At 46.4% G+C, this 26,966-nt stretch overlaps 1 protein-coding gene across 1 annotated transcript in view; it reads left to right on the forward strand.

Moving 5' to 3' along the window:
* The first annotated feature begins 2,703 nt into the window (after positions 1 to 2,703).
* The window catches only part of SNX8 (sorting nexin 8), an 88,557-nt gene continuing 64,294 nt past the window's right edge, over positions 2,704 to 26,966 (forward strand). Inside the window, exons 1-3 of the mRNA XM_015422075.1 lie at positions 2,704 to 2,770; positions 6,417 to 6,468; positions 25,965 to 26,011. Coding sequence (XP_015277561.1) covers positions 2,704 to 2,770; positions 6,417 to 6,468; positions 25,965 to 26,011 — 166 coding nt within the window. The remainder of the gene's footprint in view (positions 2,771 to 6,416; positions 6,469 to 25,964; positions 26,012 to 26,966) is intronic.

Consider the following 26,966-nt stretch of genomic DNA (forward strand, 5'->3'; position numbering starts at 1 on the left):
CATCAAGGAAACGGAAAAGGAAGACCTCAGAAGTATCTTGGCAGATGCTTTGGCACCACTGACTGGCATTGAAGCGAATAAATTAAGTGAAGAGATGGATATGGCCTACAGAGCCTATTCCAACTTTACAAAGAAAAACAATTTGCCGGCGGAAGTGGTAGTCAAGTTCACTAAACAGCGGACAAGAGACCAGATTCTGAGAGCGACATCAACATCGCCGTTGGAAATTGGAGAGCAGAAAATAAGGATTTTAAAAGATGTTCCATTTGAAATCAGAATGAAGCGGAAAGCGTACAAAGGACTGACCTTATTCTTACAAAACCATCAAATTAATTACAGGTGGTTGATTCCAGAAGGACTAACTTTCAAATTTCAAGATAAAAGAGAAAGGATTGACTCCATGTTCAGAGCACAGGACTTTTTGAAAAGACACACTAGCACGGAAGAAGAAGCAGAACTCGCTAAATGGGAAGAACTGAGTAGCAGTGATGACAGCGACTTGGGAGACGGGGACAAAGGCTCGGAAGACAAAGGAACAGGAAAGAGGCGGTCATATAATCTGAGAGATGTGAAAGGAAGACACCCCCAAAAATGAAGATTTGTTCGTGAAGCACATTAAGAGACTTATCAACACTAACCCAAAAGGACAATACTAACATAATTAACAATTTTATTTTTGACAGGTGAAGACGAAGGATGATCGGTCAACCACGGAAGAAGCCAAAATACTGTAATTTACTACTAACTGATTAACTTACCAAAAAATAACATCACTCACTCTTTTTATTTTTCCCGCTGTATACCCTCCCTTTTTCTTAAAACTAAAAGCAATAAAATTCTCTCCTTTTTAGGAGAGTTCAATTAAAAAATAATAATAAACCCGCTCACGCTTTGCACATGATGCGTTCTTCCACACCCAATCCTAGGCATGTTTACCAGGAAGAAAGGCCACGCCAACCATGAAGCCAAATGAGCAGATGGGACTCCCTCCGACTTCAACGCTGTGAGGACAAGGACAGCCAGAGCAGTGTGGTGGTTAGAGGATTGGACTAGGACCTGGGAAAATCAGGTTCGAATCTCCACTTGGCTGTGAAGTTCACTGGGGGACCTTGGGCCAGTCCCACACGGGCTCGTAGCCAGGATTTTCTGGCTGGTGGGGCAAATTTTTTTCCTGGTGGGGCTGTCATTATTTGCCATAATGAAGGGGGTGTGGCACACACCCCTCTCCCTTCAGCTGATCAGCCCCTGCCTAAGACCCTGGAGAGCTGCTGCTGGTCTGTGTAGACCAGGGGTGTCAAACATGCGGCACGGGGGCCAGATTAGGCCCCTGGAGGGCTTCTATCAGGCCCACAGTGGAACTGGCTGTCTTCTGCTTCTTCTTCCAGTTCTGCTGCCGCCACGTCATCATAGGTTTGCAGCTTACAGATAAAACACCTGAACAGCACACTCAGGATTGAAACAGCAGAGATATTTTGGTGCAATAATTCAGAGCAAGAGGTGTCAGTTATCAGACACTGTTAAATAAACAAAATATTGCAAGATTGCTAATGTTTTAAGCATGGTTTTATTTTAAGTAAAAAAAAAACCCCTTTGTGTCTGTGTCCTTTATGAAGTTTATATCTCCGCTACCTGGCATTACATTTTATGACACACATGGCCTGGCCCAACAAGGTCTCATTTATGCCAAATCCGGCCCTAATTACAAATGACTCCGTCACCCCTACTTTAAAGGATCGCTTTAGATGCTTTTGGGAAGAAGGGGGGGGGGGCTTTAAGGAAAGAGGCTGGCCCTTTAAGAAAGCGGGCAGAACCCCCAATAGCCCCACTGTGGGTAGGGGCCAGGCCCCACACTCTCAGCCTAAGCTACCTCACAGGGTTGTTGTGTGGATAAAATGGCGGAGAGAGACCACCTTTGGTCCCCATTTGTGAGAAAGGTGGGGTATTATAGGAACAAATATATAAATTCGCCGTAGCCAGATCCCGGTTGTGGTAGGAACACAAGGCCTGTTATATTTGCTTAGAAGCAGGGTCACATTTACACCCCAGATAACAAATCCAGTGTATTATTGATTGATTGATTGATTGGTTGATTGATCAACCAGATTCTTACCCCGCCTTTCTGCCCCCCATAAAGGGCCACCCGATTAAGATATACTGTATCGTACACACGTCAAAATATTATCTTAAAAGCTGTTAAAAACCAACCAACACTCAAATACCTCATTAAAACGAGTTTAAAACCAGCCCTTAAAAGAAGCTCACAAAATATTTTTTACAAAACAGCAGCTAAAACATTGGGGAGGCCCGTTACAAGCAGCCGCGCCATTTACTCCGCAGCCGCTCCGGTTTAAAAACCGCTCGCTTCAGAGCGACTCCGGAGCATAGAGCTCGCGCTCATTTGAACGGCCGTCGACTTAAGGGCAAGCAAGAAAGGTCTCTGCTCTCCCTCTCCCGAGTCGGCAGCGACGCTCCCCTGAGCCGGCAACTGCAAAGGGCTACAGCGCGAGCGGAGGGGGAGAAGAAGCGGAGTCAATTCGGTTCTACCGCCGCCCCCCTTTCCTCCCGCGGGCTGGAGAAGGCTGAATTCGGATCGGGCCTGCCTTGGCCGGGGCTTCTGCCCGCCCCTGCCGGTGGAGGAGGAGGAGGAGGAGGAGGAGGCGGGGAAAGACCAGGAGAGGAGAGCGCCTTCCCTCCTTCTCTCACATGACTGCGGGCGAAGGGAGAGGCATGGACGGGGAGCCGCCCGCGGGCACCGCCGTGGGCGCCACAGGTAAGGCGGGCGAGCGCTTGGGGAAGACCCCCGGGGTCGGTCGGCGGGGCCCTCCTCTTAGACCCGCCAGGGAAACGGGCTCAGCCTCGGGGCCTCTTCGTCCTGTGGGAGGAAGGCTGTGCGAGGGGAGCGCCTCGACGACGGCAGGGTTTGAACAAAAAAGTGTTGGCAATCTCCAGGCGGGGCCTGGAGATCTCCCGGAATCCAGACGGCTCTCCATACTTCAGAGATCAGTCCCTTTGGAGGGAATGGCAGCTTTGATGGCTGGACTCTGGGGCATTATCCCGCGATCATTATACCTCCCGCCTGTTCTCCCCAGGCTCGCTCCCCAAATCTCCAGAGATTTCCCAACCTAGAGTTGGGAACCCTAACAAATGCAAGGCTAGGTTCTCCCTCCCCCCCCCCGCCCCCCACAGGTATGCCATCCAAAAGCGGAGAGTATTTTGCATTCACTTAAAAAGTTGCTGTTATGGCTAATAATAATACTAATAATATTTCGTATGTGAGGGAAGGTTTACCAACCTCCAGGTGGGGCCTGGAGACCCCCCAGAATTAGAACTCATCTCCAGGTGACAGAAATCAGTTCCCCTGAAGAAAAGGGCGGGTTTAGAGGGTGGACTCTATGGCAATATACTCCACTGAGGTCCTGTCCATTCCCAAACCCCACACTCTCTCGGTTCCACCCCCAAAATCTCCAGGTATTTCTCAAACTAGAGCCCACGACTCTATCTTATAATATTTTAAGGGCAGGTTGTCTTTCGTTTGAGTAAATATAGGCATTAATAATAACAACAGGAATAATAATTTTGATATGCTGCCCTTACCCCACCAGACTCCCTCAGGTGGTGAACCTTTGTATAAAATGAGTATTTTTTGTGCCTGTGTGTTTGTGGGGCACCCAAAGGTAATCTGCATAGTTATAGTCTGTCTTTAGTCCCAGTGAGAAAGGCAAGACGGTACATGGAGAGCATTGTCCTTAAAAGACTGGATTTTAAAAATACAAATGTTACAGAGGAGGGCAGCCAACATGCTTTGGCGGTTGAAGCCCCTTCCCTATGAGGAGCATTTGAAGAGCCTGGGACTTCTCATTTTAGAAAAGAGACGACTAAAGGGGGGGGGCGTGATAGAGATAAAATTATACATGGGATGTTGACAAAGGGAACTTTTGCGCCTTCTCCCAAAGTACTAGAACCCGAGGGCATCCGATGAAGCTGATGGGCAATAGGTTCAGGGCGGACAAAAGGAAATACTGTTTTACATAGGGAGTGATTGAACTTTCTTAAAATTGAACTGTAGAGCACCATTTTAATTGATGTATTGGAATTTTAATGTAACATGCGTTTTATTCTCGGCGCTTGCCGCTTGTTTGCCGCCCTGAGCTTTACGGGTAGGGCGGGATATAAATCCCAGAATAAATAAATAAATAAAAATAAAATAAATGTGGAATTTGCTGCCAGAGGATGTAGCGATGGCCACAGGAATAAACAGCTTGAAGAGGGGATTAGATAGATTCATGGAGGATAAATCTACCAATGGCTACTAGCCATGGTGGCTGAGGGGAGCCGCCACATTCAAAAGAACTGATCCTCTGAATCTCGGAGCCAGGAGGCATCATTAGGGGAAGGCCTCCATGCCCTGCTGTTGGCCCTCCAGAGGAACTGGTTGGCCCCTGTGTGAGATGGGATGCTGGACTAGATGGACCACTGGCCTGTTCCAACAGGGCTTTTCTGATGTTCTTATTCTGTGATACATTTCTCGGATTTTTTTTTTGAGAAGCTATGAGTGGATCTTGGCTGTGCTGGCCTTTTCTCTAGGTTTGGGGGTGTACGTTGTGTGTGAGAAAGGACTCCTTCCTCCCAAATTGTATGCCAGATTTTGTGGATCGGAGCCCCCTTTGTTCAGGAAAGTTGTCCTGGCATAGATTTTGAAGTCCACCCCCCCCCCCGGCCCCCCCCCGGATTTTTAAATTTCCAAAGACTTCTATGAAAGACAAATTACAAACGGAGTAACAAAAACCAGTAAGAACGGAACATGGAACAATAAGAACAGTCTAATAACAAAGAGGGAGAGACTAGTTATGTTATAATAATACCCATAAGGAATAAACAACCTTTCTGAAGCCCTGTAACAACATACTATGAACAAGAATGGAAAGGGATCAGAAAATTCTTATCGTAAGAAGGAATTATTCAAGAAGGTGCATTTATAAAGGGGGAGGGCTGTAATATATTGTACCGTCTGTATACATATTGCTTTTTGCGGTGTTTTCTAATTTTGCTCATCTGGTTTTTGCATTGCTTAAGGTATGTTTTGACTTTTTTCTCTCTTATCCTGTTGTTTTCTCATTTTGTCACATGCCTTGAGGAACCTCAGTGAGAAAGGGCAGACTATAAATAAATACGTATTCCCTGCAGTGGGATTCCACAGGGGTACCTGGAGGCGCGTCTGAAAGCCAAGTTGAAAGGTTTGGGGTTTATCCCGTAGACGTCACGTGAATGAAAACAGGCTGGGAATCTTTGGCCGTAACCCTTCCCACAGCCTCTTTTCATACCCAGAAATATACCTGCCCCCGTTTTTCAAATTTCAGCATTAAATCTTGAGGATAAGATTCTATTTCCAGTCCCTGGTATCTTGGGGAGGGGCCATGGCTCTGTGGTAGAGCCTCTGCTTGGCATGCAGAAGGTCCCAGGTTCAATCCCTGGCATCCCCAGTTAAAAAGGACCAGGCAGGAGGTGATGGGAAAGACCTCTGCCTGAGACCCTGGAGAGCTGTCAAGAGAGGCCGTGGCTCAGTGGAAGAGCCTCTGCTGGGCATGCAGGAGGTCCCAGGTTCAATCCCCAGCATTTCCAGTTAAAAGGACCAGGCAGGAGGTGATGGGAAAGACCTCAGCTTGAGGCCCTGGAGAGCTGTAAAGAGGGGCTGTGGCTCAGTGGTAGAGCGTCTGCTTGGCGTGCAGAAGGTCCCAGGTTCAATCCCTGGCATCCCGAGTTAAAAAGGACCCGGCAGGAGGTGATGGGAAAGACCTCTGCCTGAGGCCCTGGAGAGCTGTAAAGAGGGGCTGTGGCTCAGTGGTAGAGCGTCTGCTTGGCATGCAGAAGGTCCCAGGTTCAATCCCCAGCATCTCGAGTTAAAAGGATCGGGCAGGAGGTGACATGAAGGACCTCTGCCTGAGACCCTGGAGACCCGCTGTCGGTCTGAGTAGTCAGTACAGACTGTGGTGGACCAAAGGTCTGATTCAATATAAGGCAGTTTCATGTGTTCAACCGGCTAGGATGATTTGGTGATCTGACTCCAGTTAGTGTGGACAGAACTGGTCTCAATGGACCACTGGTTGGATTCTATTGGAAACAGCTCCAAATGTGGAAAATGTCAACACCATTTGAGAGGGCCTCTTGATATGATAGAGGTTTCCCTGATCCAAGTTCTGTGTTGCTAGACATGTTCTCACGCATGAATAGTGTGTATTCTGGTCTTTACCTATGATCGTCAACTTACATTTTGTTAGAGATCTGTGTGTAAGAAGCTGTGTTGAGGCCCTTTATCCCGGGGAGCTGGTTAACCAGATGTTGACATGAACCATGTATATCCAGTTTGTTTTTGTGGTGGTGGAGATCGCACTGAGTTGTCCCACACTTGATATATTCAGGGAAATTTGATATCGCCAGATGGGTACCGTCCTTGGAATCTGGCTCCCAACGGTTTGGAATTGTTTTGGGGTCAAGGGAGAAATGCCTCTGAGTTCGTGGAGAACAATATAACTTTGCCTGCCTGCAATCAAAATAATGTTGTATAATGAATCAAACTTTACAAAGTTACAATGAAAAGTCCATCATACTCTCAATAACTTTACAAAATTGCAAGGAAAGTACATCATAATTACAAGGAAAATCCATCATACTCAATGAGCACCTGGATATAAACTCATTTCATCCCAATCTTCCTCAAGGTATCAGCAAGGTATCAGCCTCTTGATACAGTTCAGTGTCTGTTAGGAGCAAACCAATGCTTCACTTCTTTATTTTCTGCACTTTATCTTCTGGTTCCATTTTGAGTGTTAGTATTGGGAGCAAGCCAGTCTTGTTTCTTTAAGTAGGTGCACAAGCCTCCTGCGTTATGCTGGCTGAAATGCTTTCCATGAAAACACTGTAAAAATATTTATAAGAGTAGCACCAGCCCTCTTTTCTTCTTTTCTTCTGGCTAGAAGCCTTCAGTTTTAAATGTGGCTGGCAAAATGCTCTCTCATTATACAACATGATCTTTAGTAAATGTTCCAGTCACTCATGTCACAGTGTTTGTTGTCTGTTGTATTTTCCTCTTGGGTACCTGTGACTCCCCTCTTGGTTTTTTCAACTTCCAGCTGGGGGCTGGAGATCTCCCGGGGCTACAACTGCTGTCCAGATGACAGAAATGGTCCCTGGGAGAAAAGGACTGCATTGGAGGGTGGGCTCTAGGGCAGTATACTCTGCTGCGCCCCCCCCTCCAAACCCCGGCCTTCCCAGACTGCACTCTCCCAAACCTCCAGGTATTTCCCAAGCGGGAGTTGGCAACCCTAGTCAAACCTGCCTCATCTACTAGTGTTATCGATCAGCTGCAAGTCGACTGCTCGGTAGCTTTAAAAAGGAAGTGGAAACTGGCCTATATCTCCAACATCATCTTTACAGTTTATATAAGTGCTAATAGATCTCTTTGTAAAGTGGGGTTGGAAGCCGTCACGTTTCTCGTCACCTGTGGCGAAAAGAAGTTGCCTCCAGGTGACCAAGCAAGGAACCTTTCTTAATTTTTAAAAAAATTATTTAATTTTTGGCTTATATACCGCTCTGACCCCGAAGGGTCTCTGAGCGATTTACATACAACTTTATACCTAACTAGGGCCACATTTTTGTATGGGGCGGTAATGACCTACCAGCACCCAGGCAGCAGGCTCAGTTGTTGTTCAGTTCCTGGCTCAGTTGTTGTATTAGTTCCTGGCGGGCTCTTCGGTGCTTCACCTCCTGGCACCCGGAACAGATCTTAATCCGCGGCTCCTTCCGGTGGGCTTCATCCGGTGTTCAGCAACGCGCCAGCCGCAGCTCCGGCTCCGTCCCGCGTCTCCACGCCACCGCGCACCATGACTCCGCCTCTGTCCAGCCTCTGCCACGCACGCACGCTGGGTCGCCAGGGTCATTCCGCCGTCGCCGTCACCACCGTCACCGCTCCTGCTGCACGTCCTCATAAGGGCGTGGTATCCATTTTATCTACTTGCATTTTACACGCTTTCGAACTGCTGGGTGGACGGGAGCTGGGACTAGGGCCGGGAGCTCACCCCGGCCATGGTGGGTCTCGAACAGCCGTAATGGCTGTTCACTGTTGTTATAGCAGGCATTTAACTGCATAAATTAGTGAACTCTGTAGCCATCCTCCCTGAGCTAAGACAAAAATGTGTGAGCCGGAGGGTAAAAAAGTGTGAGCTAGCTCACACTAACTCAGCTTAGAGGAAACACTGGTTGCTGGTATGTCCTGTTAGACTGTGGTATGCCATGAAGAGCTAACCCAACGCCCCGACGCAATGTGGAAAGTCCCACTGAGTTATAAGTGCCCAGTAATTACATATGGGATTGTAGCTTTAGGTATTTGTGGACTAGTAACTTGTGTGACCTTGTTCATATAGCCATTTGTACAAAGCGATGTGGTTCCATTTGGGGATTTTTGTCCAACTGATCACAAAGAAAGGCGTGAGGGCCTCTTGGTTATGTTCTCAGATAAGTCTACAGAAGTGTAACCCCATAGGCAAGAAGCTGCCTTCTACTAAATCAGTCCATCACAGTCTGCTCAGCGGCTCTCCAGGGTCTCAGGCAGAGGTCTTTCACAACACCTACCACCTGACCTGACCCTTTTAGCACGAGATGCCGGTGATTGAACCTGGGACCTCCTGCATGACAACACAGAGGTTTTCCCACTGAAGAGAGACAATAGAAAGGACCAGTTTCTTTTGTTTACCAAAAAAATATATTGCTGATCTTTATTGAGCCGCAGTCAGCCAGGCTTGGAGCAGAGCATTAAACCCAAATCAACATATGTCAGTCCTTATGCTTCACTCTGCCCCTCTCCAAAAAAGCTGAACGTCTTCCTCCCCCCACACACTTTGGGCTTGCACTTTGCCTCTAACCTTGTCTCGAGAGCCAAACACGCCGCTGATAAACCCAGTCATGCATCTTCGCTTCAGTGGCAAATCTTTAACCACCTTAGATAGCAGAGCGGAGGGGGAAACGCAGAGGTGGATTATGCATGGAGTCTAGTTTTAAATTATTTTTAAAGTGGGGGGGGAAGCTCTACTCTTGAGTACATGGCCTGTGTGCAGAATAACTCCGAAAGCTTTCTGTTTAGATACTTTTAATCCCGGGTTCTCGAACCTTCGCATTTCTAAGTGTCCAGGGCTTTGATCCTATATCATGCATGGGGGCCACCCTTGTTGCCATGTCTGGGAGACCCTGTAGGACCAGAGTCTAGGCTTGCCAAGTCCCCCTGGGGGGCAGGGAAACCCCTGACCCAGAGGCCCGTTCCCCGCCACCGGCGGATTGGGCCCCGGGGGGAACCCCACCCTGACGCGCACGTCACCCAGAAGTGACGCGACCACGCCGGGCACGCTGGGGGCAGGGCCACGGTCATCCGAGGGAAAACTCTATGGTTTTCCCTCGGATGGTCGTGGCCCCGCCCCCAGCGTGCCCGGCATCGTCACGTCACTTCTGGGTGACATGCACTTCTGGGTGACATGCATGGGTGACATGCTGCCAGCCGGGAGTCCCCCGCTGCAGCTCAAAAAGCACTTGGCAACCCTACCGGGGTCCCCGACGTGATGCCCGTGGAAAGTAGATCTAGCTTTTGCCCAGCACTGCTTCTGATTGGCCGCTGGAGATCTAACCAGCTGTGCAGATTTTAACAGCGTTGTTTTGGCAGCTGCTGCCACTGTAGTACAAGGGTCTTCAGTGTGTGACTGAGGTAAACTGCAGCAGCCATTTTGTGGCTGCCAACACCTCCTGTGGCAGCCATTTTGTGGCTGTGCCCAACATGCTGTGCCAGACTTCCAGAGGTGCCCGTGGGCTCAAAAAGATTGGGGACCCCCACAGTAGGGTCTTGTTGAGCCTTCTGCTTTGGCTTGGATTATTGCAACCGTGGAATGACCTTCTTTCAGGCTGGCTTGGCAGTGCCATCCTACATAGAGCTCACTGAATCCGCCAGGCCCAGAAGGCTTTAACTCTGCTTAGGATACCCATGTGTTCTTATGATCTCATGCTCTCGATTATTGAAAAAAGAAATTAAAGGAAATGGAGGATAGGCTTAAAGGGTCTTTAAGCCCTGAAGTGTTTGAGAGTAAGCTTAAAGAATTGGAGGAGGATTTAAAAGCCTATGGGAATAGGACAAGAGAGACCAAACTCAAGAAGTTTGAAAGACAACAGGGACTATGCACTGAATAGAGTGTACAAGTGGTATTCCCCCAGTGCAAATCCCGTGAAACAGGTGTCTTGGGCGGATTCTAGAGACCCGGTCTCAGAAATGGAGACTACAGAGGCAGAAGACTCTGCGACAACTTCTGGGGAGGAAGGGTCTGTGGGGAGACCTTTTTTAGACAGACGTACAAAGAACAGGGCAAGAGAGAATCTTTCATACAACCAATCCAAACGGGGCAAGAAGAGAGTTTAGTGGTTAATTTGTCCACCATGAGGTTAACTAGGGAAGTAACAGTTGTGTTGAATTTTGGACCAGGATTTGTGTTTACCCCTAAGCAGGGCTTTTTTTGCAGAAAAAGCCCAGCAGGAACTCATTAGCATAATAGGCCACACCCAACAGCAGAAACTCATTAGCATATTAGGCCACACCCCAACAGCACAGCTCATTCGCCTATTAGGCCACACTCCATGCCTTCCCTTGGTTTGCCTGGGCAAGCCCCCCCCCCCCTCGAAGGGAAGGCAGTTTAAATTGCCTTCCTTTGGCTTGCCTGCCCAATCCTTCCAGGGGGGCCCTGGCCCCCTCACCTCAGAGTCGCCGGGGTGTGTGTGTCGCTCTCCAGGCCTTCCCCTCTGTAGCCAGGCATGCAGCGGTTTTGGCTGTAGTGGGCGTGGCAAACTCTGAAGCCAGCCGGAACTCCGTTCCTGTGCGTTCCTGCCCAAAAATAGCCCTGCCCCTAAGTATAATGCATTCCAAATGAGGATAGATGTATTTAAGCTGATAAGGACTCTAAAATTAATATTTTTTTGAGGAATCAAATTTTGTAGACATCAACCCCTTTAGAAATAAGTCTCAGTTCATTCCACCAGTTTACCATCCTTCTATTATTGTGTTCGAGGGACGGGTGATGGAGGATATAAGCCATTTAGAACAGCACCATTCCCCCCTTAGATATAATTTGACGAAAGTACAAATGGATATTTTGAAGGGATCATTATAAAAAATGCTGATAAGGGGGGAGCCTTGGTAGTACAGGATCTTAAGGATTATACTTATGAAGTAATTAGACAACTAGGAGATAAGGAGTTTTATAAACAGATTATAATCCTACGGAAGAAGTTCTAAATATTATTAAGGTTACAGTAAGGGAAGCATTAGCCTTCGATTACATTTCGGCACAAACAGCTGAGTTTCTCATTAATCTGCATTCCAGGGTGCCTATCTTTTACACCTTACCAAAAATACATAAGCAGGAATCACCACCACCCGGTCGACCTATTGTCTCGGGCACGGATTCTATTTTTGAACCCTTGTCCAAATTTCTCGATTCTTTTTCGCAACCGTTTGTTCATTTACTTCCGACATACCTTAAAGATACCAAAGGTTGTTACCAAAATAGAGGCTTTACCAGTCCCGGATAGAGCTGCCCTTGTCTCTCTAGATGTAAGCTCATTGTATACAAACATCCTACATGACGAAGCTAGGTTATGCCTACTTCGAGTCCTGAAGAAAAGAGAAACCCCTTCCCCCCCAACTCATTTTTTGTTAGATTTGATTGATATTATTTTTGAAAAAATGTTTTTTTCGATTTCAGGACACTTTTTTCTGGCAGGTAACGGGAGTAGCCATGGGGAGTGTGTTTGCTCCCAGCGTGGCAAATTTATACATGGGAGAGTTTGAAGAAAGGTGGATTTCAAATGCTACGGATAACCCATTTCATACTCACATTCTATATTTTAAAAGATATATAGACGATTTATTTCTGACTATAGATGATTTTTCCATTGTAGGGGATTTTGTTACATGGCTGAATACAGTCCATAACTCCATTAAGTTTGTTTGCAAATCGGATGTCTCTCGCATAAATTTCCTTGACACCACGGTTTTTGTTCATGAGGGATTATTAGCAGTATGTCCCTTTAATAAAGATACTGATAGAAATTCATACTTACATTTCAGGTCACACCATGTTAAACATTTGAAAAACAACTTACCATATGGACAGTTCCTTAGGGCCAGGAGGAACTCTACCCTAATAGAGGATTTTGAGAAGGAATCGGATAGACTTACAGCATTGCTCATTAAATGAGGGAACCTGCTACATGTGATTGAAGGAGCCCGTTTTCGGACAGGACGAAGAGACCGTAGTGAATTGTTACAGGAGATGGAGGTGAAGGAAACCGACAGGAGGATTTGCTGGACGATTGATTTTACTTCTAAAGCATATTCCATTAGAAATATAGTGTTAAAACATTGGCATATTTTAAGTGGTACACTCGAATGTAAGACTCTTCCATTTGTAGGTTTTCGCAGGGCCACCAATATTAGGGACGTGATCATCAGAGCGGATTTACCTAAGGGAGAGGGAGAGAAGTCAGCCCCAAGGGGCCATTTTAAGTGTTTAAAATGTGTAGCTTGCCCACAAGTGTGGGAGACGAAAAATTTGGACTTTCCGGAGGTAGGATTCAGGAAAGACATCAAGCATTTTTTCACCTGTTCGACCAAAGGTGTAGTGTACCTCTTACAATGTGTATGTGGTTTTAACTACATAGGGAAGTCCTCACATGCATTAAAAACATGCGTGTTAGAACATAAATCTCATTTAAAACATAAGTGTCAAGATGCTCCCCTTGTCTGGCTTCCGGTCGGGGTAAAATGGCGATTTGACGCACCCTGTAAGTTCTCAGGGTGGACGGTGGTTCCTTTCAGCAGTTTGGACAAGTTATTTGTCCAACGCAGCTTCCCCCAGGCAGGGGGAATGACTGGCAGGCATTGGTGTGATCAAGCCTCAGAGGAGGCTTGTATTACACTTTGATCCCCTCTCCCGAAGCGGGCATTGCATACAGCACTAAAGGATCACACTGAGCTGGGATGTCAGCTTAAAATCACCATTTCCCGACTTCTTAAGACGAAAGGAAAAATTTTGACCGAAAGAGGCAGTGCGAAAACCAGAGATAAACAAACAAGGTAACGAATATAATTTGGCTTACTGGGAAACAGTTGAAGGTGAATGTTGAAACATCCAGACAAGCGATAATGAACTTTAAAAGCATTTGAGTAATGTTGGAGAGTAAAAAAAAGTTGATAAAAGAAGCAAATTTATAGAAAAAGTGAAACTGTTTAACATTCCTGTGGTGGTTGAGAGCCCATGCAAAAAGAGGAATTGTTGACAAGGGGAAAGGGCTGGAAACAGACTTATAAAAGAAGGAGTAAAGGCTAAAAATGGACTGTCATGCTATAGCAAAAGGTTATTGAGGTTTGAAAGAGACAGAAGGGCTAAACGGAAGAAGAGACGGGCATGGAAATTTAAGGAGCCCAACAATGAAATGAAGGCAGAAAGGCTGAAGGAGAGAGAGAAGAGTTCTAGAAACCAAAGAGGGCTGAAAGACCGAAGACATGCAGATAAGCTCTGGCTGAAAAATAGGTTGCAGATGTTCAGAAGGAAAGACAAATTTTATAAAAAAGACAAACTAATTGCTACACCTAATACCTGACAAAATGGATTAATGAGCTTGGATATATTTGTCTATATATATGGTTTAAGTTATTTTTGTACTACTGTGGTGAATGTTATGTTTCCTAAAGGTAAAATGATATGAAGGTAATCAAGAAGATCGAAGGAGAAGGAATATTTTAAAAAGGGGCAGGAAGCTTTAGGAATTTAATGACGGATTAATGAGCTTGGATGTATTTATCCATGTATAAGGTTTCAGTTATTTTTGTACTACTGTGGTGAATGTTAATTTTCCTAAACGTAAAATGATATGAAGGTAATGAATGAATGGTTGAGAAGCTAAGGGGAAAATTGAAAAATAACATGAGAAGTCTGGTTTAGGGAATAATATTTAGTTAGGTTGGAGAGATAAGAGACTGAAACTTACGTCCGAGAAAACGTGAGACTACAAGAGGGGGAAGGTGCCGAAACAAACAAAAAAGGCGGTGTTCCGGAAGTGACGTAGAAGGAGACTAGAAGAGACCCAGAAGTGCGGACAGACGGGAATTCGGAAGACTGGAAGACGATCGGAAGGTAAAGAGACGGACCGGAAAATAAATAGGGGAGGAAGAAAAAGAGAGGGACGCCGGAAAATCGAAGGAGGAAGTGAACAAGCGGACGGACAGGAAGTGACAGAGGAAAGTGGACTACTCTGGTCTAGAAAACCACAGAGTCGAAGCGCCCGACATTTTTGGAGGACCAACTTTTAAAATTAAAATTTCTGGCTGGGACTTAAAATCTGAAACAAGAAAATAGAGTGGTTCGGCTAAGCGAATAAAGGACAATTGAACGGTGTAAGTGAAACTTTATTCTAAGTTGCTGGAGGTTCAACAACTTTTAACAACGGATCTAAGACAGAGACAGAGAGCTGCTACGTGGTCGAGCCCGAAGATGGCTAAAGTCAAAGACAAACAGGAATGGCAAGCAGCAATGGAGGCTATGGAAAAGAGGATGATGGAGGCCATTCAAGGATTGGGAAAGCAGATGGAGGAAGTTCAGGACAAAAATATGGCCACAATGAAAGAGCTGGTAGTGTCAGAGGTGGCTGATCTCAAAAAGGAAGTAGGAGAAATTAAAAAAGAATTCCAAAGTCTATCACAAAAGTCTGCTGAAATAGAGCAAAAAACACAAGATATGGACAAAAAGTTGAAACAGTGGTGAAAGAAAATCAATGGATAGATACAATGATGGAATATAGAGCTATGCAGACCCATCTTAGATCTAGAGGGGTTGAAGAGAAACTTGATGAGAACATCCGCACTAGGGTAATTGAAGCCTTTGCAGAATATCTACAAGAAGAATTTGATGGCATAAAACATAATTTTGACTTGATTTACAGAGTGAATTCAGCTTATGCTCAACAGAAGAATCTGCCAAGGGATGTGATAGTACAGTTACTAACCAGACGGATGAAAGAGGATATGTTTAGGAAGCAATTCACTGAACCACTGGAAATGGAAGGAAAAAAGATAATAATAATGAAAGAGCTTCCTAGAGTAATTATACAAGACAGGAAAAAATTCAGGAGGCTAACAGACAAATTGAGCCAACTGAACATAAGATACAGATGGGAAATACCACAAGGAGTAAGTTTTAATTTTCAAAGTCAAAGACATACAATCAAAACAGCGGAACAAATGCTCAGATTTATGTTTGATAATTCCAAAGACTTTGGAGATAAGTAAAATTGCAACATGATGGATTACAAATTAATATCATGGAATGTAAATGGACTTAATTCACCTAACAAAAGAAAAATTGTGAAACATTGGTTGGGAAAACAAAAATGTAATATAATTTGTTTGCAAGAAACCCATATTAAGAAGCAAGTCTGGAACAAAAGGAGAGCTATTTGTATTTTTGTATTATCTTTGTAATTACTTAGTTTTCATTTATATATTGTCAAATTACAAGTATTGTTTGCACGCACTGCAGTTTCTATTATCATTGGAATTAGTATACACATGAACCTGTTTTGTACTGAGAGAAGAAGAAGAGATTGGATTTATACCCCGCACTTCATGACCCGAAGGAGTCTCAGAGCGGCTTACAATCTCCTTCCCCTTCCCCTCCCCGCAACAGACACCCTGTGGAGTCAGTGAGGCTGAGAGAGCTCTCTCGAGGACTGCCCTTGAGAGAATAGTTCTGAAAGAACTTGGGACTGACCCAAGGTCACGCTAGCAGATGCAAGTGGGGTAGTGGGGAATCAAACCCGGTTCTCCCAGATTAGAGCCCGCGCACTTAACCACTACACCAAACTGACTCTACACCAAACTGGCTCCATCGGTTTGTCGTCTACTCAGACTGGCTGCTGCTCTGTTTCACAGAATGCTTTTTAATCTGTACAGCCAATAGACTTGCCAGTCCCCAGGTCAGGGTGGGAATTCCCCCTGTTTTCAGATCTTTTCCCTGCTCCCAAACAGCCACATCCTTGTGTGACTTCCCTGACATGATGATGTCATCTGTTTTGGGAACGTCACATGGGATGCTCTGGTTTAAGGGCTAAACTCTAAGGTTTGAAGCCGGTTTGATTACAGAGTTTTGCTGTTAAACCAGAGCATCCCCACGCAACCTCCCCGGTGTGATGATGTCACTTCCGGGTGATGTCATCATGTCGAGGATGTCCCGGAACACCCCCAAATACCCCTGCCGGAGCGATGAACAAACCTGGCAAGTCTAACAGCCAACCAGAAATCCTGCTGGGCACAAGCCCCAACTTATCCTACCCATTTCTCTGAAAACACTTGACAGGTACCAGAAGATGTGTTGGTGGGCACAGTGGTGCTCCTGAGTACCATGTTGGGCATATTCCATTTGTTTTGGCAAGCCAGTTTGGTGTAGTTGTTAAGAGCGGTGGACTCTAATCTGGGAGAACCGGGTTTGATTCCCCACTCCTCCACTCGCAGCTGCTGGATGGCCTTGGCCAAGCCATAGTTCTGGCACAGCTGTTCTTAAAAAAGAGCAGTTTCTGTCAGAGCTCTCTCAGCCCCACCTACCTCACAGGGTGTCTGTTGTGGGGAGGGGGGGGAAGGAGTTTGTAAGCTGCTCTGAGTCTCCAAGTAAAGGGCAGGGTATAACTCCAGTCTCTTCTCTTCTTTTTCTTTAAGATTTGGTTAAAGAAAGAAGCTGTGCAACAGATTTTGAAGTTTTACAGTCTTTACATTATTTGAATGGCTCTTTGGAGGGATAATTTTTAATGTTGTGAATGATCACGCCTTTCTTTTTTGATTGCTGGCTTCAAGGGTTGATGGCATAATGTAGACGATATTCAGGCACCCTGTTTTCAACAGTGGGTCAGACTCTCACAACTGTTGTCTTCATACTTATTTTCTGATTGGGTCGTGTTTGTCCATATTTATCTTCCAACTGTGGCTCGCCAGGAACCTCTGGAAGGGCCCAGCGCAAGTGTGAAAGCAGTGGCCATAATCTCAGGTTTTTCCCTAACTCTTGATCCTCAGAGGTCTATTTAGCTTCTACCCCTGTGGGATTCCCATGAAGTTATCTTGGCTAATAGCCGCGGACAGGCCTTACCCTTAATGAAATCATCAGTTATTTATAATCTTTTATTACAAGTTTGTGTAGCCCGGTGTGAACGCCATTGCGGTGATTTATTCCGTTAATCTTCTCTGTGGTCTGGGGGATGCCAGTTTCTAAACAGAACGGTGGAAATCTTGAAGGGAAGACAGAAAAGTTTGCCTCCCCAATGAATTTATAGCCAAGCTGGGATTGGAACATGCTTTCCCCCAATAACAAATCCCACACGGCCTAGTAAAAAATGCCTTTGGCTTGATCCTGCTGACAATATAGAGCATCCCCGATGTTTTTCATTGAGAGTTGTTTTTGAGCGCCAGCGTGTGATTTTCCTGGCCTGGGGAGAAGAGACAGACTGACGTTCTGTCATTCGAAGAAGCTCGGTTGGAATTTCAGGGGAATTCTAACCACACTGGCGTGGGCACGCGTTTCCTCAAATCTAGTTCCGTACTAGGAAGTCTGTGGTAAGCAGTTACAAATATATGTTTTAGTAAGATGAAAATTTTGCTTGAACTTCAGGGCAGTACGCACGCTGCAATTTCTTGTGGGCGCTTTGGAAAAGCACAGAATAGGGTTTGGAACGCGAACTTCCCGAGAATGCCCCTTCTGTTTGAACGAAGAATTAATCAGCTTTTAGTCCTTGAAAGGGATGAAAGTGTGAAATCCCAGGGGCTAAAGCAGGGGTGTCAAACTCATTTGTTATGAGGACTGGAGCTGACATAAACGAGACCTTGTTGGCCCGGGCCATGTGTGTCATAAAATGTAATGCCAGGTAGCGAAGATATAAATGCTTTATGGACCCTGCTGAGGTCCCTGCCCTCCCCAAAGTATATCTACCCCATGCCCCCAGGTCTCCAGGAATTTCCCAACCCAGAGCTGGCAACTAGGGTTCCCCCCGTTTTTGGGGCCTCCACCTGTTGCTGGCTAGCTGGCCACTAGGGGAAACCCCACCCCAAACAGTGATGTTGCTGTGCGATATCCCCAACACAGTGACATCACCCGGAGGTTATGTCATTGCATTGGGGACGTTATGCGGCGACGTTCTGGTTCGAGGGCAAAATTCTATGGTTCGAAGCCGGTTTTACCATAGAGTTCTGCCCTCAAACCAGAGCATTGCCGCACATTGTCCCCAGTGTGATGACATCACTTCCGGGTGAAGTCATTGCGTCAGGGATGACCTGGAACACCCCCAAATCCCCCCACCAGCGTGACGATGGGATCCGGCAGCCCTGCTGGCAACCCTAATTTGTGTTTGCTCTGTCCAGCCAGTTTGGTACAGTGGCTAAGTGCGCGGACTCTAATCTGGGAGAACCAGGTTTGATTCCCCACTCCTCCACTTGCGCTTGGCTGGATGGCCTTGGGCAAGCCGTAGTTCTGACAAGAGCTGTTCTTAAAAAAGAGCAGTTTCTGTCAAGAGCTCTCTCAGCCCCACCTCCCTCACAGGGTGTCTGTTGTGGGGAGGGGAAGGGAAAGGAGATCGTAAGCCGCTCTGAGACACCTTTCGGTAGTGACGGGTGGGGTATAAATCCAATCTCTTCTCCTCTCCTTCTTCAATCCCAGTGATATGCTGGACAGTTGTTTATTAACGCAACAATTGCTTATTGTTTTTGAGACTGGTGAGGAATCATGCAACTTGAAGAATTTGCATTGAGCAAAATGGAGTCCTCAGTGCTGCTTTTGCTTCAAAACCTGGTTTGTGTGTGCGGCAGGAAAGTGGTAGAGAAACAACTCAACTAAACCTGCAGCCCAGTAGTCCATCACTATACTCCTCTTCTGAGGAGAAGAGTCTTTCCCAACAGTTACAGCTGGCAAGCCCCTTGTCCCCCCAAATAAAAAGTATTCCAAAGCCTCAGCTTCTGTTGGTCTACATGTGCATCAGATTGAGGGTCCCCCCCCCCGAATGCCCCACCAGCGGGCACATTCTCGAGCATCCTGCTTCTTGTGGGGCTAGATTTCTACTTGTGGGGAAGTTATTTATGCAGAGGGATCTCTCTCTCTCTCTCTCTCTCTCTCTCTCTCTCTCTCTCTCTCTCACACACACACACACACACACACACACACACACACACACACACGATTCCACAAAGTATGTAGCCTGAAGTGGTACAATCTTTTTTACTGTGCCATTCTGCTGCAAGGTAGACCAGACTGTCTGTTCCCAGGTGAGTCTTCTCCCCAGTTATGATATTTGGAGTCTGCGCGCATGGCCAGTAGGATCTGGGCCTTACCTGTTGTGACTTTTTGGGTGTGTTCAGACGGGCCATTTGAGCCGATAGAGATGCCGGTTGGAAACGGAGTACTTACGCGCAATCACACAGGCAACATCTGCCTCCCGTCCTGAGCCGTCGCCAACCATCCCAAACACTCTTTAAACCGGTGTAGTTTGCTACTAGGTCCCCAAGTGGTGTTTTCCTGAGGGCTCCGGTTCCAGCCGCAGTTTCCCCGTGTGATCGCTCTCTGCTGGTGTAGAGCCACTTCTGCTGGGAAGCCCGAGGCTTACGCTTTTTGCCCACCATTTTTTTTTACCCTCAGCGATATGCGCTTGGGTGAAGCTTCGCCCGAGCGTTAATTTAAAAAAAAAAATTATTAGTTTTAGGCTTCGGACAAGTCCGGGACCTCATGGAGGCCCTTTTCGCTGTAAAAGTTTAAAGGGCAGTGTTCCTTCAGGGCATGCTTTTTGGGATAGGGTGCTCTGCGCCTGCGCGAAGATCTCAATTCTGTGGATGGTTGCCTATGCGCATGCGCAAAATGTAAAATAATAATTTTAAAAACCGCCGACGCGCACCGCTGCGCGCCTAGTGTGGACGTCCGGGAGCGATGTGTTGTGTGGTGAGGGAGGTGAGCGCTTGCCCCGGATCAAATTAGTCCACTTGGAACCGGAGCAGTTTAAACTGCTCCCGGCAGGGCGTCTGACCGCACCCTTTGTGTCTGTAACCCTGTCCTCATGACAGCTCATATGGCACCTAGCCTCTTCATGGTTGGTGCCTGGTGAACGTTTTCCTGTTCACCAGGCACCAAAAATAAATCCAGGTTTGTGTGTTTCATTTTGAACTACATCTGTCCTCCCCTAGCTTGTCTTTGGTAACTTATGTTTGTAATGCTGGGGTCCCCAACCTTTTTGTGCTGGTGGAATTCTGGCACAGGGTGGTGGGCACAGCTACAAAATGGCTGCTGCAAGAGGCGGAACCAGCCACAAAATGGCTGCCACAGGAGGCAGAGCTAGCAACAAAATGGCTGCTGGAGCTTACTTCGGTTACACGGTGAAGATTCACAGCACGGTGAAGATTCACAGCAACCTTTAAAAAAATCTGCCTAGCCAATCAAATCTCAAATGGCCAATCAGAGGCTTTGATTGGCAAAAGTCCCACCCACTTTCTAAAACATTTGGTGGGTGCTAGGAAAGGCATCAGCAGGTGGTATGGCTCTCCTGGGCACCGTGTTGGGGACCCCGTTGTAATGTTTTGATTTTGTTTGTGACTTTAATAACTTCTTATGTAAACTGCCTTGTAAACACAGGCTGAAAAATTGCAGGATATATAATTCTCCCCCTCCCTGCCAATAAATGAGGTAATTGGGCTGGTTTTAAAAGTCCTTGGAGTTTCTGGTGGCTGGGTTAGACAGCCCCGATCTGATCTGAAAAGGTCAAAGTCGGCTCCTGGCTCCTGAAAGTGTTACAAAAACAGATGTGCAGTGTGGAATTGGGAAATAGGCACCGGGGAGGGGAAAGGCAGTCAAATGTCAACAATGCTTCAATTCACATTTCTGGACTTTCCAGCACCGTGTCTTGGCACAACCGTTCGAGAGTTAAGGAAGGTGAAGCCCGGACCATTGCCTTATTTGGGTGGTAAAAAAGGGGTCATTTTACCGACATCGGAGACATCTTGGTCAAAGCACTTTGTAGAAGTTTTGACGGGGAGGGACTGGCGTACAAATCCAGATACCAGCACAACAATGTACCGAGAAACAGGTTCTTGTGCTAATTCAGAGGAAGCATAAGCCGGGGAGGATGGGGGCCCTGAAGTGCAATCTGTCACCTGGGGTGGCCAGCAAATACATTTTTGCATGAAAACCGAATCTGTGTCCATCGTACTTGGGCCGATGTTCGGGAAGTGAAGCCACTTGGTGCTATTTCAGCGTGGTTCAGCATGCTAATGCTCTGACCTGGATGGCCCAGGCTAGCCCAATTTCGTCAGATCTCAGAAGCTAAGAAGGAATCAGCCTGGGTTAGTATGTGGATGGGAGGCTGCCAAGGAAGTCCAGGGTTGCTACACAGAAGCAGGCAGTGGCAAGCCACCTCTATTCATCTCTTGCCCTCTCCTGGATGGTCCAGGCGAGCCTGATCTTATCAGATCTCAGAAGCTAAGCAGGGTCAGCCGAGATAGTACTTGGATGGGAGACCACCAAGGAAGCCCAGGGTTGCTATGCAGAGGCAGGCAGTGGCAAGCCACCTCTATTCATCTCTTGTACTGATCTGGATGGCCCGGGCTAGCCCGATCTCGTCAGATCTCAGAAGCTAAGCAGGGTCAGCCGAGATAGTACTTGGATGGGAGACCACCAAGGAAGCCCAGGGTTGCTGTGCAGAAGCAGACAGTGGCAAGCCACCTCTATTCATCTCTTGTACTGATCTGGATGGCCCGGGCTAGCCCGATCTCGTCAGATCTCAGAAGCTAAGCAGGGTCAGCCGGGATAGTACTTGGATGGGAGACCACCAAGGAAGTCCAGGGTTGCTACGCAGAGGCAGGCAGTAGCAAACCACCTTTGGACATCTCTTGCCCAGCCCCGAATGGCCCAGGCTAGCCCGATCTCATCAGATCCCAGAAGCTAAGCAGGGTCAGCCTGCTTACACAAGCATCTTTCTCTGTCACCAAATTGACAGCCCCTTCCCGTTTTTGCTTCAGTGGGCTAGTGCGGTAGCCATTTCCCACATGATCACAGCTTCGATTCACCTTTGACTCCAGCCAACAGATTCTCAGTAGGATAGGATTCCATAGAGTCCCACCCTCCAACGCAGCCATTTTCTCCAGGGGAACTGATCTCTGTCGTTGTTGTAATTCTTGAAGAGCACCAACCCCCACCTGGAGTTTGGCAACTCTAGTCCTTGGTATAACTGGAGAGCATCTTTGGTGGCTTGAGCCAATGCAAGGTGTGGGTACATGAGAGGGCAGGGCATTATGAAGAATTCCAGGCTGTGAATTAATAGTTGAGACGTTTGAAGATGATTGTTAATAAAAGGCAATTAGGAAGCATCTGTGGTGTCAAATGGTTAAATGCAAAGCCACCGTTTGAAATTAGCAAGCGGCGCTTAAAGGTAACATGGTGCATGTCTCCTTTGCCAACTGGTACTAGCTTGAAAAAATGAAGCCCAGTCCTTAGTTTTTAGCCGTAGTCAGGGGTCATTTCGTAGAAAAAGAGGTGCAGGAGCTCATTAGCATAACTCATTAGCATAACTTATTTGCATATGCCACACCCCCTGGCATCACCGGAAGTGTGTCAGAAGACAACACCCACTGCTCAGGCTCCACTGGACTGTTTTGGATTGCTAGCTATGGGGGGGGGACACACGCAGATCCTTGTGCTCCTCTTAGCTTGGGGCTGCTGGGAGCAAGGGGCGGGGGCTTGTTGCATGTGCCCGCCCCCTGGGCTCTTTACTGCTGGAGCTCCGCTCCTGTGCGCTCCTGCAGGAAATGACCCCTGGCCATAGTCTATTTCAAGATGGCATTGGCCACATAAAACCATGCCACCTTTGGTAACCTTTGGCATGTAGTTGAGGACTAAGGATTGATTCACACAGTAAAAGGTCCACCTTTCTCCCGTGGTTGACTCTGAACAGACATGACTTCACTGCCACAGACACACGGAATTCACTGCCACAGGAGGTGGTGGTGGCTACAAGCATGGACAGCTTCAAGAGGGAATTAAATAAGCATATGGAGCAGAGGTCCATCAGTGGGTATTAGCCACAAAGTATAGATAGGGACTCTCAGTCTGGGGCAAGTGATGCTCTGTCTTCTTGGTGCTTGGGGGGGCAACAGTGGGAGGGCTTCTAGTGTCCTGGCCCTACTGCTGGACCTCCTAATGGCACCAGGTTGGACTGGATGGGCCACTGGCATGATCCAACATTGGCTTCTCTTATGTTCTTATGACTTCCCAAGCTGGAATTCGCTTCTCGGGTGTGTGCAAGTCCAGTGTGGATCAGTACTATAATATGTGGGTTCAGTCTCCCCCCAGCACTGTTTTCCCAACTGAAAATAGTCACGGTAAGCCGCTATGTGTCCAGTCAGGGAAATGCAAGTGTAGCTATCACTATGTGCAAACTGGAAAGTATTTGTGCTGTTGTGGTTTACTGTATTTGAGATTTCGGTTGTTTGCTTGCTTCGAGTTGTAGGTTGCATTGGGCAATGGGATTAAAAAGAACAATAAAAACCCTCACAAATATTTACTTAAGAGTTGTGGAGTTTACTTCCCTGCTATCCCATTTAGGATTATGCCTTTAGTCGGCCGATTGCATTTAATCAGTACCTTTGGACTCTGTTTCTTTAGGATAAGATAGGAGAGAAGAAAATACATTTTTCTCCCTCTCCCAAAATACTAGAACTCAGAAGCAGCCAATGACACTAATGGGCAGTAGGTTCAGGACAGACAAAACGGAATACTACTTAACACAAGAGAGTGATTAAAATGTGGAATTCTCTGCCAGAGGATGTAGTGATGGCTGCAGGAATAAACAGCTTTAAAAGGCGATTGGATGGATTCGTGGAGGGTAAGTCTTTCAGTGGCTACCAGCCATGGTGGCTGAAGGGAACTTTCCAATTCAAAGGCACTAAGCCTCTGAATCCCAGAGCCAGGAGGCAACATCAGGGGAAAGCCTCGGCCTCTATGCCCTGTTGTTGGCCCTCCAGAGGAACTGGTTGGCCCCTGTGTGAGACAGGATGCTGGACTAGATGGACTATTGGTCTGACCCAGCAAGGCTCTTCTTATGTTCTATTGCTGATGAATGAGTCTTCTTTATTATTGCGTCCAGATTTCTGGCTCTGAAAGGGAAAGGAAACATCTGGTTCTGCAGTGGGGAAATTGGGGTCCCTTGTACGGCTGCAGTTGGGTTCACCTTTTTCCTCCGGCCGTGGCCTGAGGCAGCTGTAATGAAACCTCAGCTTTTCTTCCGGGAGAGTCTTCCATCTTATTCCTTCAGGAATGTTTTCCCTCTCTTTGTTTCAGTAGCATGTGATGAAGTGAGCTCTTTGACTCACTGACACTATGTGGGAGTAAACTCCGTTTGTCTTTTAAGGCTCCCCTGGACGCCGGGGGGTTTTTTTTGCTGCCATTGTGGTTGTGGTAAAGATTTTGGGCTTTATGCCACCTTCCCAATTGGGATGGTCTAAAAAAAAAAATTGAATGTTGATAGACTTGAGACCCCCTACTTGGAAAGAGAGTGTCTGCTTTATGTGTTTACAAAATTTATATCCTGCCTTCCTGCCAAGGCAGCGAACAATTTGAAACATACACAATAAAATTATATTATTAAACCATTAAAATTTATCCCCCCCCACATACATAATTAAAACAACTCTTTAAAAGAGTTGGAAAAAAACAGAGTTAAAATATATACCAAACATAAAAACGTTGGTTAGGGGAATGGAGGTACTTTGCTCAAGGAGTAACTAAGTTGTGGAATTCCCCACAAATGGTTGGTTATAAAGAATTTAGGGTTGCCAACCTCCAGGTGGTGCAAACCAAAGAGAGAGATCATGGGGTGGAAGTTGAGAAGAAGCAAACAACCGTGATGCAGAACATGTCACGGTTGTTTGCTTCTTCTCAACCTCCGGGTGGTGGCTGGAAATTACAACTGATCTTCAGGTGCCAGAGATCAATTCACCCGAGAGAAAATGGCCTCTTTGTAAGGTGGACACTTTGGCAGCATACTACGTTGATTTCCCTCCCCTCCCCCAAACCCTGTTCTCTTTGGGCTCAACCTGGAGCTGGTAAACCTAATAAAGATGGATAGTAGAAAATGTGGGAGTTGCTTCTGATGTAGGATTAGGGAGGCCAGCTCTGGACTGGGAGAGAACTGTGACTGACCCAAGGTCACCCAGCCAGCTGCATGTGGAGGAGGAGTGGGGAATCAAACCCGGTTCTCCAGATTAGAGTCCGCTGCTCGCGGCTATTTTCTCCAGGTGAACTGATCTCTGTCCTCTGAAGATCAGTTCAGCTACCACTTGGAGGTTACAAACCACCAAAAAATATATACTGTACTCTAAACAAGAGACAAGAGAGCCGAATTGAAGCTAGATAGACTGCCAAGTCAGAGAACTTTGAGAGCTTTTGGGGCTCCCCCACTGAGACAGCGTCCTGAAGAAGTCAGAGGAAACGGACATCAACCCAGGCGATCCGTAGCCGCTTCATTTGTGACTGTGTTTAGAGACAAAGAGGGAGCGGTTGATGACTTCTGTGAAAAAGAAAATACTAATTCATTTTAAGGACACAATTTGTTGTCTAATACTTTATTTGTACAGTATTTTTTTGGGTGTTTGCATACTTGCAAATGCTGTACATCCATTGGTGGTTGACTACCACCTGAAGCCTGGCTATCCCAGGTAGGATTTTATTCTGGCATATTGAGAGATGTGGGTAGAGAATTGGACATGAAACGGCCTGGAAAACCATGTGGGACTCACTTTATTTTCTGTGTCTGTCCCGCCGCCCCAGGCTTGCAAGGGCCCGTCGGGGGTGCCGGGGGAAGTGATGACCCAGGACCGTTGGGTGGGGTGCATCCTTACAAATACGCTATACTGCCGATGGTAAGCTATCAAGACCTATTCAAGCCCAAAAAGGTGTCAGACAGGGTTGCCTTCTTGCTCCTTTTTTATTTAATTTGTATGTTAACTGTTTGATAACTTGCTTACATGAAATTGATATCTCAGCACCCACCTTGGGCATGGGAAAAAAAATCCCTGTGTTAATGTATGCAGATGACACGGTGCTTCTTTCACGTACTAGAGGATGTCTAAAAAGGGCGTTAGAAAAATTTAGTGCACAATGCCAAAAAGAGTCTCTTACTGTAAATTACTCAAAGACAAAGATCATGCGTTTCCATAAAAAATACAAAGAAATGAAATGGTCAATGGATGGGGTACGGGTAGATCAAGTTAAAAATTTTAAATGTTTGGGACTAACCTTCTCATTTAATGGAAAGGCTTCTAGACATCTCCAAAATGCTGCATGTTCAGCACAAAAGAGTGCAAATGCTATATTGCGCTTCTTTAGGAAAGAGGGAGCCCAATATGTCCTGGCTGCTCTTAAATTATTCTTGAGCAAAGTTCTCCCACAAATGATATATGGAACACAAATACTAGCAGAGAGTAAATTTAAAGATCTAGAGGTAGTACAATCGAAATTCCTTAGAGCACTTTTCAACGTCCCAAAAGGTACTGCAAATTTGAGTTTAAGACAAGAAGCAGGTTTATCTACTGTTACACTGAATATTTGGATTCAGAGGAGTAATTATTGGGTTAAGTCCCATTTGAATCCAGTGGGACTTATTCCTGATCTTTTGGCATCAACACCATATCCCCAATGGGCTCTTAGAGTAGTAGATAAATTGAAACTAATTGGGTTAGATCCTGAAAATCTGCTAGAGGGAGGTCTGCAGCATGCAAAGAATTTAATATACCAAAGATTTAAGGATATTGAAACACAAAACGACTATGCAGCCCTGCCTTCCTATTATAAGAGATTAAAGCAGGGACCAAGTTT

The sequence above is a fragment of the Gekko japonicus genome, unplaced genomic scaffold, assembly GCF_001447785.1.
Source record: "Gekko japonicus isolate JY-2015 unplaced genomic scaffold, Gekko_japonicus_V1.1 scaffold196, whole genome shotgun sequence".
In the NCBI taxonomy this organism is placed as follows: Eukaryota; Metazoa; Chordata; class Lepidosauria; order Squamata; family Gekkonidae; genus Gekko; species Gekko japonicus.